Source organism: Sceloporus occidentalis, unplaced genomic scaffold, assembly GCF_023333645.1.
Source record: "Sceloporus occidentalis isolate IW3139 unplaced genomic scaffold, rSceOcc1.0.p SCAF_103, whole genome shotgun sequence".
Classification (NCBI taxonomy): domain Eukaryota; kingdom Metazoa; phylum Chordata; class Lepidosauria; order Squamata; family Phrynosomatidae; genus Sceloporus; species Sceloporus occidentalis.
Genome location: NW_028317083.1, coordinates 364,937 through 382,133, shown reverse-complemented (window position 1 = coordinate 382,133; position 17,197 = coordinate 364,937). Strand labels below are relative to the sequence as shown.

The following is a 17,197-nucleotide window of genomic DNA, read 5'->3' as shown; positions in this document are numbered from 1 at the left end:
TTGCACCTAATTCATCAATCAGAATTTGCCTTGTCAGCCCTGATAAGTCAGGAGGATACTTTAGGCGTAAAGAGACGGTGGCTGCATATTGAGCAGGAACATGGAAATAGACACACCATTTCACAATTAATCGCACAGATAATCTCGGTAACATATTTCTCCTCACATTGTATTTGGCCCCGGACTGGCCGCACGCTACGAGAGTATAAAAACATAATGGGCGGCTGAGCATTTCCCGACATTAGTCACACTTACATCATCAGAGAGCCGCTGGCCTTAAAGTGCCAGGTCGGCCCTGTGATGACCAGTCCAGCCCTGAAAAGTGCCAGGTCGGCCCTGTGATCACCAGTCCAGCCCTGAAAAGTGCCAGGTCGGCCCTGTGATCACCAGTCCGGCCCTGATAGTAATCCTTGTAAGAACACATTATTACACAATTAACTACACAAATAATCTTGGTAACGTATCACGTAATATTCCTTGTACATTTTAACATAAGGTGTAATTAGAATTATTTTGTCATTATCTAGCGGGAAAAGTGTTTTTGTATGCTATGCCCATATGTGCGGAACCCCAACTCTTTAACACATACAGCCCCTTTCCAGCCTAAAGGCAGATCTGGGAAGTTCCCGGCTATATCTGCAATATGAAATCTGTAAATTTATGGCCAACAGAATGAAATATATATGGATTTCACATTCTGAACATACTCAGTCCAGCTTTCTTGTGAGGCTTCTCTGGGACATCATTTGAGTTTTGACAGCCACAGCGAGAAGTAAGTGGACAGAAATATATGCTAGCTGCATCCGAATACAGGGATTACAGCATTATGCTAAATACCACTCCATTCTCCAATGTTACATTTTTAATATTAAGTCTTTTCACTGATTGATTGTGATGATACACATGGGGCCATTGAAATGTAAATGAAACCTTGTATGTGATCCTTATAATGTTTTCTTGCAATACGGCTTCTTTTGTGCTTTTGCTCCTATTTTGTTCCTCAGATATATTAGAAAGTTACTGGACACAGAATTTGCTTAGGAATGACTTGATTCTTTTAAAGAGACAATTATTATTTGCATTACTGAAAACCATGTCCAACATGTCCATTCCCCAAAAGTTGTGTGTGGACCCCTGCCTAATTTCTGGCCCAAGAGGGGAGAAGGGTAAACAAAAGTCGAATTGGATCCTTGTTCAAGTCACATTGTACATTGTATCCACAGGGCAAGTCATCTGGGCTTATAATTGGGCTTTGAATGCCAGGCTTGGTTCTGCTTGCCAACTTCTAATGGCATGTCTCCATAGAAAACCAAATGACGCAGAATTTACAAGTGCTGCTCCACATACCTTGCTAACCTTAATTCTTTTCTAACTAAATGCAGAATTCTAAACATCATTCCTTCGGTACTGTTGAACATCCAAAACGTTCCCATAAATAATTATCTGATCACGTACAAGTTTGCCTCGTTAATAATATTTGCTGGAAACATTTAATTATCATGTGACACAAAATAGACACTGATAGATGGTTGCCATAATTTTTCTTTGACGTTTCTATGTTGTTTTTATGTGATTAAAACTTCAGAGGAAAGAATGAAATGACAGTGTTACTTACCCGTCCTCAATTCCCACGTCACCGCAGCAGCCGCCACGCAGGAGAGGGAGACCCCCCTCCACCACACGGCCACCTCCGCAGCAGCCGACACGAGGGAGAAGGAGACCCCCCTCCACCGCACGGCCACCTCCGCAGCAGCCGACACGAGGGAGAGGGAGACCCCCCTCCACTGCACGGCCACCTCCGCAGCAGCCACCACGAGGGAGAGGGAGACCCCCCTCCACCGCAAGGCGGCTTCCGCTGCCTTCCTCTGAAGTGCCGCGCAGGAGAGGCAGACCTCCTGGTACACGGCGTCCTGCTGCTGCGCATGCGCGACCTCTAGTGGCGAACTCGCATACTGCAGGAATTTATGAAGGGAGATTACGCCATCCACAAGATGGCCGCGAGTCACAGACACCGGAAGTGATGTCATGAGGGGCTGATGGGAGATTCAGACTTCCTCCGCGGTTCCCCATTTAAACCCCTCAGACCAGTTTCACCTTGCCTTCTGATGGTTGTCTATGCCCTGTGCTAGTACCCAGATAGCGGTTTTGTTCCTGTATTCTCGTGTATGACCCCGGCTCGTCTGACTTCGTTGTTTTCCTGATACCTGACCTCGGCTACGTTTACCCTGTTTTCCTGAATCCTGACCTCGGCTACGTTATATGACTATCCTGCTCTCCGGAAACCTGACCTCGGCTTGTTTGACCTGTTCTGTCCTGGAGTCCTACCTGACCACGGTGTCTCCTAACTACTTGTACGTGACAGACAGAAGTGGAACAGCACATTTAACACAATTTCAGATCATATTTTGAATTGTAGGAAACAATATTAATATTCTTGTAAAATTCTTGTAAATTATACTTAATTTTGTTAGATAAAATCTTTGACAATAAATAAAAAAATCAGAAAATTTAACTGTTTTTTACTGGAAATTGTAACTGAATGGACATTTCTTTCTCTTTTTAATGAAAAAAACAATTATTTGCAGTTTTCTTTCTTACCAATACTTCTCCTGAGGCTTGTGTTATAATCATATTCAATCTCTTCTGTCAATTCGGAGAGCAGTTTCTCAAGTGCTGGATTACTCAAAAGTTGGTGGGGAACATTTGCGAAAATTCTTTCCATCTGTTCTGCCTCCTGAGGTGCGAGCATTTCTTTCTGAATCTCATGGTGTACGTAGTAAAAATACCTCTAAAACATTTCAGAAATATATTATTTTGTATGAAGTACAACATAAAACAGATGAAGGAATTTTAAAACAGTTCTAGTTTGTGCATAATATAATGTTTTCAGGCAGCTGCATATGAACCCTCTGTATGTGTTGTAGCTCTTTTATCTCTCTGTATCTACTAGACACATTGTATACAAAATACTGTCTGCGCTTCTCACCCTAATAAAAGTTGGCAACAAATATATAAACATAATATAAATGAGAGGTTTTGGTTATATGAATTGGCCAAAGCATAATTAAGCTCACCCGCCACGTCAAGGCACACTCTCAATAGGGTGAGATCCTACTCTCACCTCCTACATAGTGGGCACACAAAGCAGTTTATACTGCTACCAAAACCAGATTAATGTGTTGGGGGAGGTGCAATTAAACCTCCTCCCATTTAACCCCTGGACAGCAAGCTGCAACCAGACTGATGAGGAGCCAACAACCTCAATTATGTGCAAACAGGGAAAAGAAAAAATGTCGGTGCGCTAAGCTAGTCTCAGGCTCAAATAATACAAATGTATAATATAAGGCCTACCAAACAGTGTGAGCTTAATTATGCTTTGGCCAATTCATATAACCAAAACCTCTCATTTATATTATGTTTATATATTTGTTGCCAACTTTTATTAGGGTGAGAAGCGCAGACAGTATTTTGTTTTTTGTATACATTGTACAGCCAACACACTGTATTTGCAGCATGCTCACACTGTTTGGTAGGCCTTATATTATACATTTGTATTTTTTGAGCCTGAGACTAGCTTAGCGCACCGACATTTTTTCTTTTCTACTAGACACATTACCTTACAGCATTTGGAAACAATAGAATGACTAGGTCTTAATCACACAGCCAGACACTCTAACCAATGAAAGTATAATGTCTAATGAGGTACAGACTTCATAGCATTACCATAAAGAATCAGATCAATGTGGCAACTGAGCGAAAGTCAACCAAAACATCACTTCACTGACAACAACGGTGGACTCCAGCTCTGCATTACTCTATACAGCACTGTATGTTGTGCTCAAGGAGAAAAAAACATTTCTTCCCCATTAAGTAGGTTGGGTAGGCAAAAGTGACCAAACACCAGATCCCACCTGGAGATTGAGGGCAATAACCTGGAGGCTCGGGAACCTATGTTTCACTTGAAGGCTCAGGGTGAAACCCAGTGTGTGCCCAGCTATGCCAGAATTAATGAGAACAATCTTCATGTATTTAATAAATGTATTTATGAAAAAAGACAGCATATACTGATTTCTACAGGTAGAAATTATTGTTTATGTCACATAAAAGTACTAGGCAATACCTTTGATTTTGGAAAATGTACTGTTGGAACTGTTGAACAAAAAGCAAAAATAGTTTAAAAGTGCTAGACTATCCATTAGTTTTTTGTTCTCGCTAATAGAGTGTAACAAATCTTTTACTTTTCCCAGCAGAATGTCAAGAAATAGAAACCCATGCTATGGCAATAACACATTTTCCAAATTATCGCTGCCCTTGGCTTGGGTAAAAACTATCGTCTAGGAATAATATGACGCAACAAACATCCTTCAAAACTGCTTATGGGCAGAGCTCGCGAGGTGTATGTTACATTAAGCGCTGCAGGTGTTGCGGCAGCGTGAAAGTACTTTGCGATGATTAATGTTAACTATCTCTTAATATCCATAATCAGGAAGTCTGCCAACTTTACAATTACCAGGGGTTTACTGAGCCAGATTACCTACTTTTGCCTAATGACATAATCCAAGCAGAAATCGGTTAGGTTGTTAAGCCTAATGACCAAAGGCCCTCTGCAATGCTGGCCTTAAAATACCAGGGTCAATTTCAATCCCCAGTCTAGCCCTGAATGTATACAGAACTTTTATACTCATATAAGGTTCTTTTTCATGGACATCTGTACTTTTGTGATAATTCCATTACTAAACATTATATGAAAGTCAAGAAAATTCAAGAGGCCTGTCCTCCTTCCCATGTAAGCGGGACATAATTCTAGGAACTATTTGGCATCAAACCAGAGCATTTAACCCATGCCCTCATTTCAATTAGGACAGTCTTACTCATTCTCAGTCTGGCAGATGTTGTTTGTGGAGAAACATATTAACTCTTATGTTGTTTAAGAAGAGTTGAGGGCAGCACTGCAGAGCCTTTCCTAAAATGTGAAGGGACACATTAATGAAGCTTTGTCTTGTGAAGAGCTAGTTTCATCGTGCGGCTGTTCATCATGTGAACAACGACAGATTGACATCATATGAAGAGCTGATTTTTAATCATAGAAGCATAACATTAAATCCTGTAAGATGTGCGTATTACCTGAAACTATGTGTAAATTTAGTTAAAGGGGGAAAAAAGTCCTGCATTTGCTTGTAATCGCTAAAAAAATAAAAATGCCGATTTTTCATAATGTAACAGATAACTTATTAAAGCAGGCAGTATAAGATAGTATAAGACAAATTGGAACACATCTGAACCTCACCAGACCTTAAAAATCACTGACTTCCCTAATGCCCCTGGTCCGTTGGTGTATTGAGAAACGCATTCGAATGGTTCTCCATTCTTTCTTCAAAAGGTAGCTTTGACAGATAATTGATGTTATGATTTATGATGTTGCTATGGATGGCCGCTGCTAGATTTGGTCTTCCTGACCACCTCTACCCATTGATATTCTTGTTTTGTGTATCCATATGGTGCTACATAGTCATCTCTGAATCAATAACAGAATTTAAGTAAACATATTGGCTTAAGAAAGCACAGTGTGGGCTTCACTAACAGGATTAACTTCATGTAGGAATGATCTCTAAACAACAAATGCTTTCCCTGTTAATTCTGTGCATATGCAAAATAGTTTCCTTATCACCCTCTCTTAAGACCCACTTTACTCACTAAGGCTTAAGCCATGTGTGGAAAAATAAATTTTCTATCCATAAAAGACTTAATCCTTTAATGAATAGCAGCTACACCTGCTTTATTCTTAGTGACTATGCGGTACAATCCTCATCTCCTTTAGGTTTGGAATAATTCCACTGCTCTTCCCAATGCACTTTAATACTATGTGGCCAGGTTGTGGAACCAACTATTTCATGGAGTGGCTTCTCCTGCACTATATTGTAATTTCTAAAATCACACATCTTCCCTTAGGTTTAAGCAGAAATTCCCCCTTAGATATAAAAGAAATCAAAATGCCTGAGAAATTGCAGCAAAGATTTATTTTTTCAAACCTGGCCCCCTAGAGAGACATTATTGAAGCTTGCGCCGTCATGAAAGTTGGACATACAACAAACCAGTAGACTTGTCCATTCAGATTCGTACAATGGGCCTTCTCTGTTGCCGCGGATCTGGTGTAGGACTTCCACAACCAGGGCGGAGCCTCAGTGCACACCCTCTCCCACGATTGGAGGAATGGGGGAGGCTACCCATTATTGGGGAAGTACTACATCAGGCCAGAATAATGCATACAGATCTGCGGAGAAAGAGAAGCGTTTCTGCGTCTCTCTTTCTCATTAAATCCCTCTGCATTATTCTGGCATCTCGGAATACTTCTGCAAAAGACCACAACCACGTCATGCTCCACCGACTGGAGAAATGGTGGACAGCGTGTGCGCCAAGGCTCAGCCTTTTTTTTGCGAGGCCTGGATAACACAGCGAATAGTCCAGAGAAGTAGACCAAGAAAGAAGACAGAAGCAAAGAACAAGAAAGGGGAAGACAAGAGGCTGAGCTGCAGAAAAGAAGACGGGGACATGGAAGGAGTTACCCGAGAAGGTAAGGAGACATTGAAAGAACAGTGAGAGAGTGTGAGTGAGAATGTGAATGAGTGTGAGTGACAACAAATTTTGTTTCTGAACTGAAAAAGGGTAGGAATCAAAATCACTAGAAAATGAATGGACCAAAATGAAACAAAAAAATTTGTCCAAATCGTTTCTGGTCCATGTGCACAAGTCTAATTACCAGCTACTTGTCAGCAATGTTGCTGTATGATACAGAATTTATAGATTTGTTTTGTGCCACACACCTCCAGGTCTCTCTCAGTCAGATTCTCTGTCAGTTTATTTATTTCCTCTTCGTGCTGCAACATAACTTTAATTTGCTCCTCTGGGGTCATGGGTCTGCTCTCCGGGAACGCCATGGTACCTGGCTGGGACATGTGATCATCCACAGGTGTCTCTAGGGTACTGTTTCTGGTTGTCCTACAAAAATATGTTTCATTTAGTAGCCAAATAGAAGCCCGAGGTAATGGAGTTTAATCAGCATAGAAAAATTCAGAAACTTCACTAACAAAGGATAAAGCAGATGTAACAGTTTGACATAAAATGTCCTACTTTTTAATATACAACAAAACAAATTAATACAAAATAATTATCTTTTACTAAAACTACATATAGATGATGCTAGGTAAACTCAACTCAAGACATCATTGCCTAGGCAAGCTTTCCTCCCATGACCCCACACTCCAAAACCCAAATTTACCAAGGTTGAGGTCTATGTAGCTTTTTCCTTCATGGACTGCATGCGTCTGCTGCTGGCACCAGGGTGCGCAGACCATGAGGGAGGAAGCAATATTGAAGACCTCCACCTCTAGGCTGTTATGGCTGATGAGGGCCCAAGGAACAGCTGCCATGGGTCCCTCAGGTAAGCCTGTGCCCAGGGCAGCTGCTCCTTTTGTCTTACAAAAAAGAAGGTCCTGTACACCAGGTGAGGTTCTAGATAAGCCGACATGAAGGGTAAACTCGCTAGATTTTTTTAGCAAAATTTGGGCAATAATTTAAGTGTATAAATAATAAGTATAAATAACGTCAGGACAGAGTATGGATAAAGATAACCATTTGCATCTATACTTAACCTGTTGTATGCATGCTACCAATGTAATCATTCCAAATCTGTCGATTACCAATATGTTGTTTAATGATATTTGCTAGTGAATTTTGCAATGGCATTGATAGAAATATATGTTTTCCATTTAAGCCATTTAAAGTAAAATGCTGTTCTATTTTTAAAATATATTTTTATGGATCGGGGACAATGTGACAAATAGGAGCCAGGGACAGAAGTTTGAGCTACAGGCCTTTGTCCTGAAAATAGGAACATCTGTTAAACCTAATCCAGGGTTTAAAAATAAAATGCACAATTTAATATTAAATTGAATAACAAGGTCATTATCGTTGGCATCCCTTGAAAGCGCGTCCCAATTGATGACAGTACAGATGCTTGATCTCCTTATGTGTTTTGGAGGTAGAAGTGATCTACAATTCTTTTGTGTATAATGGGTCTTCTGAGTACATTTTTACAGACTTTTCCTCTCTCTGACTGACAAGTGTTATTACCTATCAGAGATATACTTGCTCCTGGGAGACAGTTTTGGCTTTTTCTGGACAGATGAAGAGTCTTTTGAAGCTGAATCCATTAGTTAAGGAAACCATCTGACATCTTGTTACTACAAAGAGATATTTGAGAGCAGGCAGAGGTTATATGTCATAACAGAAGCTACCATCACGGATGGATTTAAATGCCAGACCTCATGGGCACAAAGGAAGTAGTTCACTTAACGGTAATTACTGTTAGTGCTTAGCATGTGCTGATTGCTAAATGTCGTAGTTATTTCAAAAACCTGGCGTGTATATCACAGGACCCTGCATTCAGTGTGTACGTCTGCCATATTGTCCAGGACACATGTTATTTTCTCATGTTGTTGACCATCACACATTAAGTGCTGTCCTGTGATGTATAATTGAGTAACTGGATCCATTCTGTGAGTTGTACATCCAGCATATTGCAAAGGGCAGCATCTTATATCCGCCGATCAGCAATCTGTGAAAATTCTGTGTTGTGGCGTAATGGTTCATGTGGTCAGCAGTGACCTATTAACCTGGGGCGCTGCCCAAGGACTCACCCACGGCCATCATATTTGTTGCGGAGCTCTGGGATATGACATCATATTGCAGCATTCCATGGCTTAAAGGCACAAAGCAGTAAATGTAGGCTGTGCCAGCTCGACAGAACCACCAAGATGTAAATTGGCTGCATGGGGGGGATTAAAGATATTCCTTGTAACCAGCCCATTGAGCAGCGGTACGCCAGAGGGCTTGATTTATTGAAAGACAAAAAAATGCAAACTACATCTGGATATACGTCAGAATCAATGACGGTGCTGATTTCCTTTCAACTCTCTTTACTTATTTTCACCACAAAGTACAAATTATTTTGAGTAAAAAATATAAATATGAGCAGGGACATTTCTGAATGTTACATTTGCCGTGCTGGGTGAGTTGTGATATAAATAACAAAATGATGTGGGTTCATTTTTTTTTCTTACCTGTGTTATGAAGAAAGCTAAATTTATCATTCTCAGGGTACCACATTTTGCAAGCAATATTTTTCAAGACATAGATGGCTGTAAAAAACATTTTGGCTTGGGGCTTACTGTTTCTTCCAATTATTTCTCCAGCTGCAGATCATTCGAAACAAAGACATTGCGTATATAAAGTTAAAGTGCTTTCCTGCTAGATAATAGTATTTGACTCTAAGCCTTGACACTTTCATTGGCAGAGCAGTTTACACATTAACAGTAAAAAGACTTAAATGAGATGGCTCCTTGAATAGCTCTAGGGATGCCGGAGTTTGTGTCATGCCAAAACAGTACATATCTAGAATGTAGATTTGTTTTGTTTTACAGTTATAGAATACGGTATTTTCCATAGTCTACATTATTAGTAAATAAATGTATGTTGACAGTCTTTTCAAGTAAACTATAGATCTGTTTCAAGAGTCCCATCATTTCAAATGGTCAAAAGCATACTTTCTTGGAGCGGGACTAGAGGCATAGCTAGGGTGCAGGGTTGATCAAAGATTTTGATATAGCTTATGTTACAGCTAGAAATGTCCTTGTTTTCCAAGAAAACAGCTAAGTGACCCCAAACTTTTGAACGTTAGTGTGTACTGTATATATACTGTGCAGAACACTGTGATATGTTTACAACCAGCACTCTCTTGAAAAAATGAAAGTTTTGGGAGAAAACAGAGATGATGGCAATTATGCATAAATATTGATTATGGTACAATATGAAAATGGTTTAGGACCATAACAGTAAATGGAAATTTCCTTTCACCAGAACCATTACGTTGGTTAACCATTCGTTTGTCGGAACGTTCCATTCCATTGGTCGCTATGGTGATAAGACCCCTTTTGGAATCACTTTTTATACATAACTTCCAGTGTGGTAGGGAAAAAGCAGAAAAAGGATACATAGCCCAGCTTGATGAGATGGTTCCATGGCTGAACCTGCCCTAGGAGAAGGAATCTTCATTGGCAGTTCACCAAGCTTAAGGTTACGTGCAGAGGGCGAGTAATTGTTTGCTATGGAATTGCTAGGATTACGGCGATACCGCTGCTCTTTAAAGGGTGCCGCCAAGGTCCACGATGTGCTTTGCATTAGAGGAGGGTAGTAACTGTGCTTGAGAACCAACTGGAAAAAAGAAAAGAGATTGACATAATTCACAAATTAACACTGTAAAAAATCATTCAAAAGCAATGGGTATCTTGACCAATAAACATTCATTAAAAGACGAACACTAATATATATTTGTGTAATCTTAGGTGTAACCTTATTTGAACCAAGTGCTGAAAACCATTTGGTGCTTGAATTATTATCTGCCAGGGGAGGCTGGCAAGAAGGGTAGGAGAGTAATTGCTCAAAGTGTGTTTTACTTGTAATTCATTACAAAGCCACTGGGAGTTCTGGTATAACAAGGGGTTTAAATCTAGTCATACTAGATCCTGGTTCTTTTATGGGTTTTAATGAGGTTCTTCCTAGGAAATGTGGAAAGGCAGATAAAGTGTGCAATGAATGTACTGTTTCATTGCACACTTTATGATCAGAATAAATCCCTGGATCAACGTTCTGTCCCTATTAATCTAATATCCATAACTTGTAATATTATTGCTTTCAAGAAACACGTCCAGGCTCCTTTTGAACTCTTTTATTGAGTTTACCATTACCACTTCCTCTGGCAGAGAGTTCCATAATCTCACCGCTCTTACTGTAAAGAACCCCCGTCTGTGCTGGTGTAGAAATCTTCTTTCCTCCAGCCGTAGAGGATGTCCCCTTGTTATAGATACAGTCCTGGGTATAAATAGGTCCTGGGAGTGATCTCTGTACTGCCCCCTTATATATTTATACATAGTTATTAAGTCCCCCCTAAGCCGTCTTTTTTCCAAACTAAATAACTCTAATTCTGATAATCTTTCTGGGTACTGTAGTCCTCCCATTCCCCTTATTACTCTGGTTGCCCGTCTTTGAACCCTCTCCAGCTCCACTATATCTTTCTTGTACACTGGTGCCCAGTACTGTACACAGTATTCCATGTGTGGTCTGACTAGTGACTTGTACAGTGGTAGAATTATTTCCTTGTCGTGGGCATCTATGCCCCTTTTGATGCACCCCATGATTTTATTTGCCTCAGCAGCAGCTGCCTGACACTGGTCGCTACAGGTAAATTTACTGTTAACTAAAACTCCTAAGTCCTTTTCCATGTCAGTCGTCCCCAGTGTTTTCCCATTTAATACATATTCCCAGCCTGGATTGATTTATTGGGCCACTAAGTGAGGATTGTGCCCCCGGCTGTTAATTGCATTTAATCTTGTGTTATTAAAGTATACATTTCCAGCCAGTAAACACATATATTGCCTAAGCGTTTCCTTTTATGTCCTTGATCTCCCAGTGAAGATTGCACCAGAATCCTGCTGCCTTAAATGTCCTTCCCGTGCCCTATGTACGATAATTAATCGACTTGCACATGAGACTCTAGAGCCAGATAATTGTCATAACCATGCAGTTCACTGTAAAGTTGAGAATGAAGCAGCTATTTGAAAAGCTCATTTTCATGTTTATTATTTTCTTTTTATATTATACCTTAAAGAATGATTAATATGTTGTATATTTATGTAAAAGTTTGGATTAGGGATACTGTGGAACGTGGCCATTCTACCCGCTGGAGGATTATAATAGTATAAAGTATTTAATACTAAGCTAGAGCTTGTTATTGGCTTCCATGAGAAAGCAAAAAGGTTCAAACAGAACATCCGGCAAATATAAACATATGCAGCCAGATGCATTCCTTTCTGTAGAGTTTCCACAAATGTTGGAAATTACCTGTATATGTGTGTATATACTTAATTGCTGGTAATTCCAAGGGGTTCCCCTACTTTATCTTCCCATTATATATAAAATGATGGATGTATATGTTTGTATATGTACAGTATATGCATACATGGGTTAAAGCTTTATCATAATTTAGGACACCAAAGTCTCGATGCCATTATTTTTTTTCCTATGACTCCTAGAGAAGGAAACACTATCAATCAGTGACTAATAAGAAGACCGATCCCATTGTGTATCTTTTTTCTGAACAATGTGACATTATATTTTGAAAGATCTCTCATCTTATTTCAAAAGTAACACACGTAGCAAATATAGTCTATAAATATATTCCCCAGTGTGAAGCAAAGTGTAATCAGTAAGACTTATGACGGTACAGCACAAGCAGATGTTTTATCATTTCCCTAGCTGGTGTATTTAGGCTGAATGTATTGCCTTAACCTGTCCCATTTTTACATGCAAAGAAAAGCTGGCAGTGAGATTAGTGTAATTTACTATCAGGGTGGAAGTAAATCATAAACCCTCCCAGAGATGATTCTAAAACATATTGTCTATAATTCACAAGTGATCATCAAATTGACAAATTTGAAAGAATGTTTTAAAATCTACAAGAATGTATGTGTTTGTGAGACGGAACGTGTGTGCCAAACATAAGAAACAAGGTATGTGTGCTTAATAAAAGAAAATAATTTAAACATAGGGTTGTTTAAATAAAAAGTAACCTTATATTTTTATTCATCTGTTTTCGTGAATATCACAGAAAAGGAGAAGTGTTTTGGAGGCCCATACAGCAGCTATAGATCGTCCTTAAAGGTTTGTGAATTATGACACTAAAAAGCAGAGGTCTCAATGTGGATTAAATAAATCACGGCATCCCATTACAAGGTTAAAGGGACACTCCAGCCATCATATGCACTTTATATTAAAGGTCCCTTTAAATCACCATATTCTGTCCCTTGTGAATTCATGGGAGGGTTCTGCAGAATCCCCCATATGCATTTGACCCTTTCCCTAATTACCTACCCACACACCATTCAGGAGATGGGTTTTACTTTGTGATATATTTACCCCCAGTCAGGTAAAATATCGTGTAGCTCGGTTAAAGTCACACGGGGTCTCACATGACCCTCTGTATGCATGTGCGGAGAGCACTCCCATTGTTTTAAAGCCAATCAGTGAAGAGAATCTTTGGAGCACAAAGAGATCTTCAGCTCTTCAGCTGCAACTTCTCCGTACGCTCATTTTTATTTTTAAAGAATACACATTAAAATACCTTAATATAAAATATTTTGGTGAGTGGGACGTTGTACTGTCCCCTTAAAACGTTTTTAGGAACGTCAGGATTTAAAAACTTCACACCAGGCCATCACTTTCAACGCTATTTTAAATTAACATTTGTTCAGAACAAAAGTATCACTAACATATAAATATATGCAAGTGTTTCTCAAATGTTTCATAATGATAGACGACTATAAATGTATTTCTGCATCATGTTCCTAAATATGTGTATATGCCGTTAAACATAGGTCTCTTCAAATCTCTTCACAAAGGGCCCTTAAAAACCTGCTGTTAAACCTGCTTTAGATCGCTATAATAATGCCCAGCTATGAACTTTGAGTGACAATGTACTTTACAATTTTCTGAATATTCATGTATTTATTAAAAAAGGGACCTGTCATAGCTCATAAAATCTTAACTGAACACCATTTTTCTCATGTTACTTTACATTTTATTTAATGTTCCACTATTAAGTTACTCAGATTTACATTTTTCTCTACCAGAGACACAGAAAAGGTATTTCACGTTCCTCGGTAAACGTCGTTTTGGACTCCTACTTCCACCTCGAGCATGAAGCTGTAACAGACGTCCTGGACTCTACTCTACAGTTCTTCTAGCCTCAGAGATTGGTTACATCTGGCAGCGCCTCTATATAGTTGCTTTCACAAATATCTTACATCTCGGTAGTAGCTATGAGGAGTTGGGTTTTCCGAACATAGGGGCAGGGGTTCTGACATTGGAGCGGTCACCAGAAGACCCAGGATATACAGAACCATTCAAGGTAAAAGATATTGGAACAAATTCCCTTCATTTATTGGAATGAAGGGAATAGGCAAAAGCGAAGTCAACATACAGTCCGGAGGTCAGTACCAGCAGTGAAGGTTCAGGGGCATAAGAAGTAGCAGAGCTCAAGGCAGGAGGGAATCAGCAGCAACAAAAGACAATACAGGGGTTTAAAGTCCGGCAATCACACAGCGAAGCCTCGGCAGAACAATAGTTAAGTAATGGACTGTAGTAAAGTTGAGATAAGGGCATCAGACAACTGAGCACTGACTGGACGGAGTAATGAGAGGAGGGCTGCCCGTAACTACCACTCATCTGTAGATGAGGCAAAATGATTCACATGATTAAAAAATTATTTCTTGGAAAGTTTGGGGCACTTAACAGTATTACAATTCCAAAATAATGCCCCAGCGGGGATAATGCCCCAGCGGGGATAAGTTACAACTGCAAATAAACCAATCCCATTCCCGGGATCAAAAAATACCCTTATTATAACCCCACCCTAAAATCTGACTTTTATTAGTATGTTTATTAAAAGGTATAACCAAAAAAAACAGTATTGGGGATCAGGCTTTATTAATGTTTGGTGCTGCCCTAAATCCAATTCAGGGCAGCTCCACTAACCACCTCCTCCACACAAATGTCTGTATTCTTATTAATGTTTGAGGGAAATGTTAAAATAAAAAATAAAAAAATAACAACGTATCAAAGATTGAATTTCAATTGGAATTTTTTATTCCTTGGATTCATCTCATTTGGTTAAATTTTTTTCTTTCTTCCAACAGGCTCCTATTCTTCAGCGACCAATTTGCAGAAAAAAGGCATTTTCTAGTTTCCTAATTTAGAATGCATCCCTCATTACGTACCTGATGCACACACAATGCAAAATAAGGTGTCTTTTAAAATAATAATAATAATAATAAATAATAATATACAAAATGTAATCTACAACATATGATTTATGGAAAACTAATCTACAACAAAAATATGCAAAGAAGGTTCAAAGTAATTTAATGAATAACATAATTCCTGCTTGGAAGGGATAATAGTAAATGTATTATCATACAGATCTGAAACCTTTAGGGAGAAGCTGTGATATGCTTAATGCTGAGAACTTTGCGTAGGATGTTATGTCAGCGATGTATAATGGACAGTCTAAAGAAATTTACGTTATTCTTTCAACTCAAAATCTGAAGAATAAGGGAGGATGGTATACCCCTTGGGTTGAAGCGTGCTTTCACTGTACCATCTTTGGCAACTTATTGCTCAGGATGAATTCCAAAGTGTTTATTTCAGCTCCATTTTGATTTTAAAACAATAAACCACCTTATATAAATTTTGTTTTTGAACTGAAATATGTATCCAGTTTACCTTTCTTTAGTGAATAGGTGTATTCTTTGCGCCAGTAGGTCCCTGTACTTTGATGAGTAGACCACCTCCAAAGAGGTAATCTCAAGATGTTTTTTAATATATCTAGCCCACATTCACAAAAAGGCACTGAAAGACATTAAGGATCCAGTATCCAGGATAAGTATTGCCTTTAGTCCTTGTGTCCTAGTATCCTGGTTTAATTGCAATTAACAAGCAAGAAAAGGCTTTAGGACAATTAGAGGAGCCCAGCGGGATATTGCCCTCCCATGTTCTTGCACCACTGCCAGTAGACAGATCCAGATGTGAGACAGATCACATGTATAGTCAGTGGGTCTTGGTTTTAACGCTACATTAGAGAGCACTAATGCATTAAAACTGCCTGCTGGTTAAAATGTTTTATTGTACTCTTTTTCCACCCCTCCCTTCCCAGTTTAGGAGTGACATGCTTGTAACATGTTGCAGAGTTACCCTTTTAAGTAAGTTTTGGGATTCATGTTATAATTGTGATAACTGGAAAGGCTGTTAAGCTTTTATTCCCATCACTAAGAGAACAGAACTGACATCAGTCAAGCGATAATGTCTCCTAAATATTCATAATTTCAAGCAGTGACTTTTAAAGACTCATTGATTCTCTTCTAGTGACAGCCACCAGGGATGCGTTCTCTCCTGTGTATCTATTACAAAATCCTGCCTTGGCCATCAACTTCATGGATGAGGGAGGAAGCCCTGCGCTGCCAGTCTAAATATGCTTCTGGCAACTCGTACGTTTTCTGCATAGCTCATTAATATGGAGCATCCGACTCCACAAAACGATACAAGAACCACCTCAGGTATAACAATGTAACACTTTGATATATTCATTTGAATAACTAAATTATGGATGTGCAATAGATACAAGGTTACTGCTATACCAGAACAGAGCTGGCTTTCTTTTCATCTTGTAGACATTTTAGTATCCTTCTTTGTTTTCTACAAGTAGAGGCTGTGAACATGCGTCAGTTTTAAGGAAGGTGCTTCTTTCTAGTTTGTTGGTTTTTATACTTAGAAGGTGGTGGTTGTTCATGTGCTTTTAGATTACTTGGGACCTTGTTCACTTTAAAGACCACCTGTTCAGTAAAGCAGTCTATCCTGTTCGTACCCCACAACCCACATTCTGGATCAAAACCATCTGTCCCTTCCACCTTTTAGATCCCCGCACCACTGGCTTCTCCATGTGGCCTTTGATACAATCAAATCATTTTCACCCAAACTACCCCTCGCCTTCTGTCTCATTCCTTCTCAGCCTCCTCATACATTATATGCGCACACAAGCAGTGTCCTCTTCTCTTTCTCTACCAGTGTGTATTGTGTGTGTGTTAACGTTCATTTCTTATATTGTTAATTTTCTAGATAATTCAAGTTAAGTTTAAAAAAAACAAAACTCTGGGTAGTTTTTTCCAATGTCAAGTTAGGGACCCCGTGAAATCACTTCCAATTGATCCATTAATTCCATTAAGGGATTTCTAATTCCTAAGACAAGCCTGGCTTGTGTTCTGATTTTATCCAGAACATATACGAGTTTCTAACAGGGCAGCTGTTCTAATTAACTCGGCAACTAAAACACCTGTCACCTCCCAGAAGAATCAGATAATCCGAGTCTCGGCAGTTACATTCCGCTTTTAACATTGTTGCATCTGTTGAGTGAAATTAGATGTTTTCAGGTTTGGTGATTTTCGTATGACTCCCAAGTGTGACGATTAAAGACTCGCTATTTAGCAATGCGGCTGAGGGTGGTCACACACCACATCTCAGTCTGATATACCAG

The 17,197-nt window shown here is 39.4% G+C and overlaps 1 protein-coding gene across 1 annotated transcript in view; it reads right to left on the bottom strand.

Annotated features, from left to right (window-relative positions):
* Positions 1 to 17,197, bottom strand: part of LOC149283474 (dynein axonemal heavy chain 3-like) — a 108,863-nt gene that overhangs the window by 76,353 nt on the left and 15,313 nt on the right. Inside the window, exons 3-6 of the mRNA XM_089497433.1 lie at positions 10,086 to 10,269; positions 8,131 to 8,200; positions 6,822 to 6,996; positions 2,599 to 2,788 (exon numbers count right to left, since the gene is read on the bottom strand). Of these exons, the coding sequence (XP_089353559.1) occupies positions 2,599 to 2,788; positions 6,822 to 6,996; positions 8,131 to 8,200; positions 10,086 to 10,269 (619 nt within the window). The remainder of the gene's footprint in view (positions 1 to 2,598; positions 2,789 to 6,821; positions 6,997 to 8,130; positions 8,201 to 10,085; positions 10,270 to 17,197) is intronic.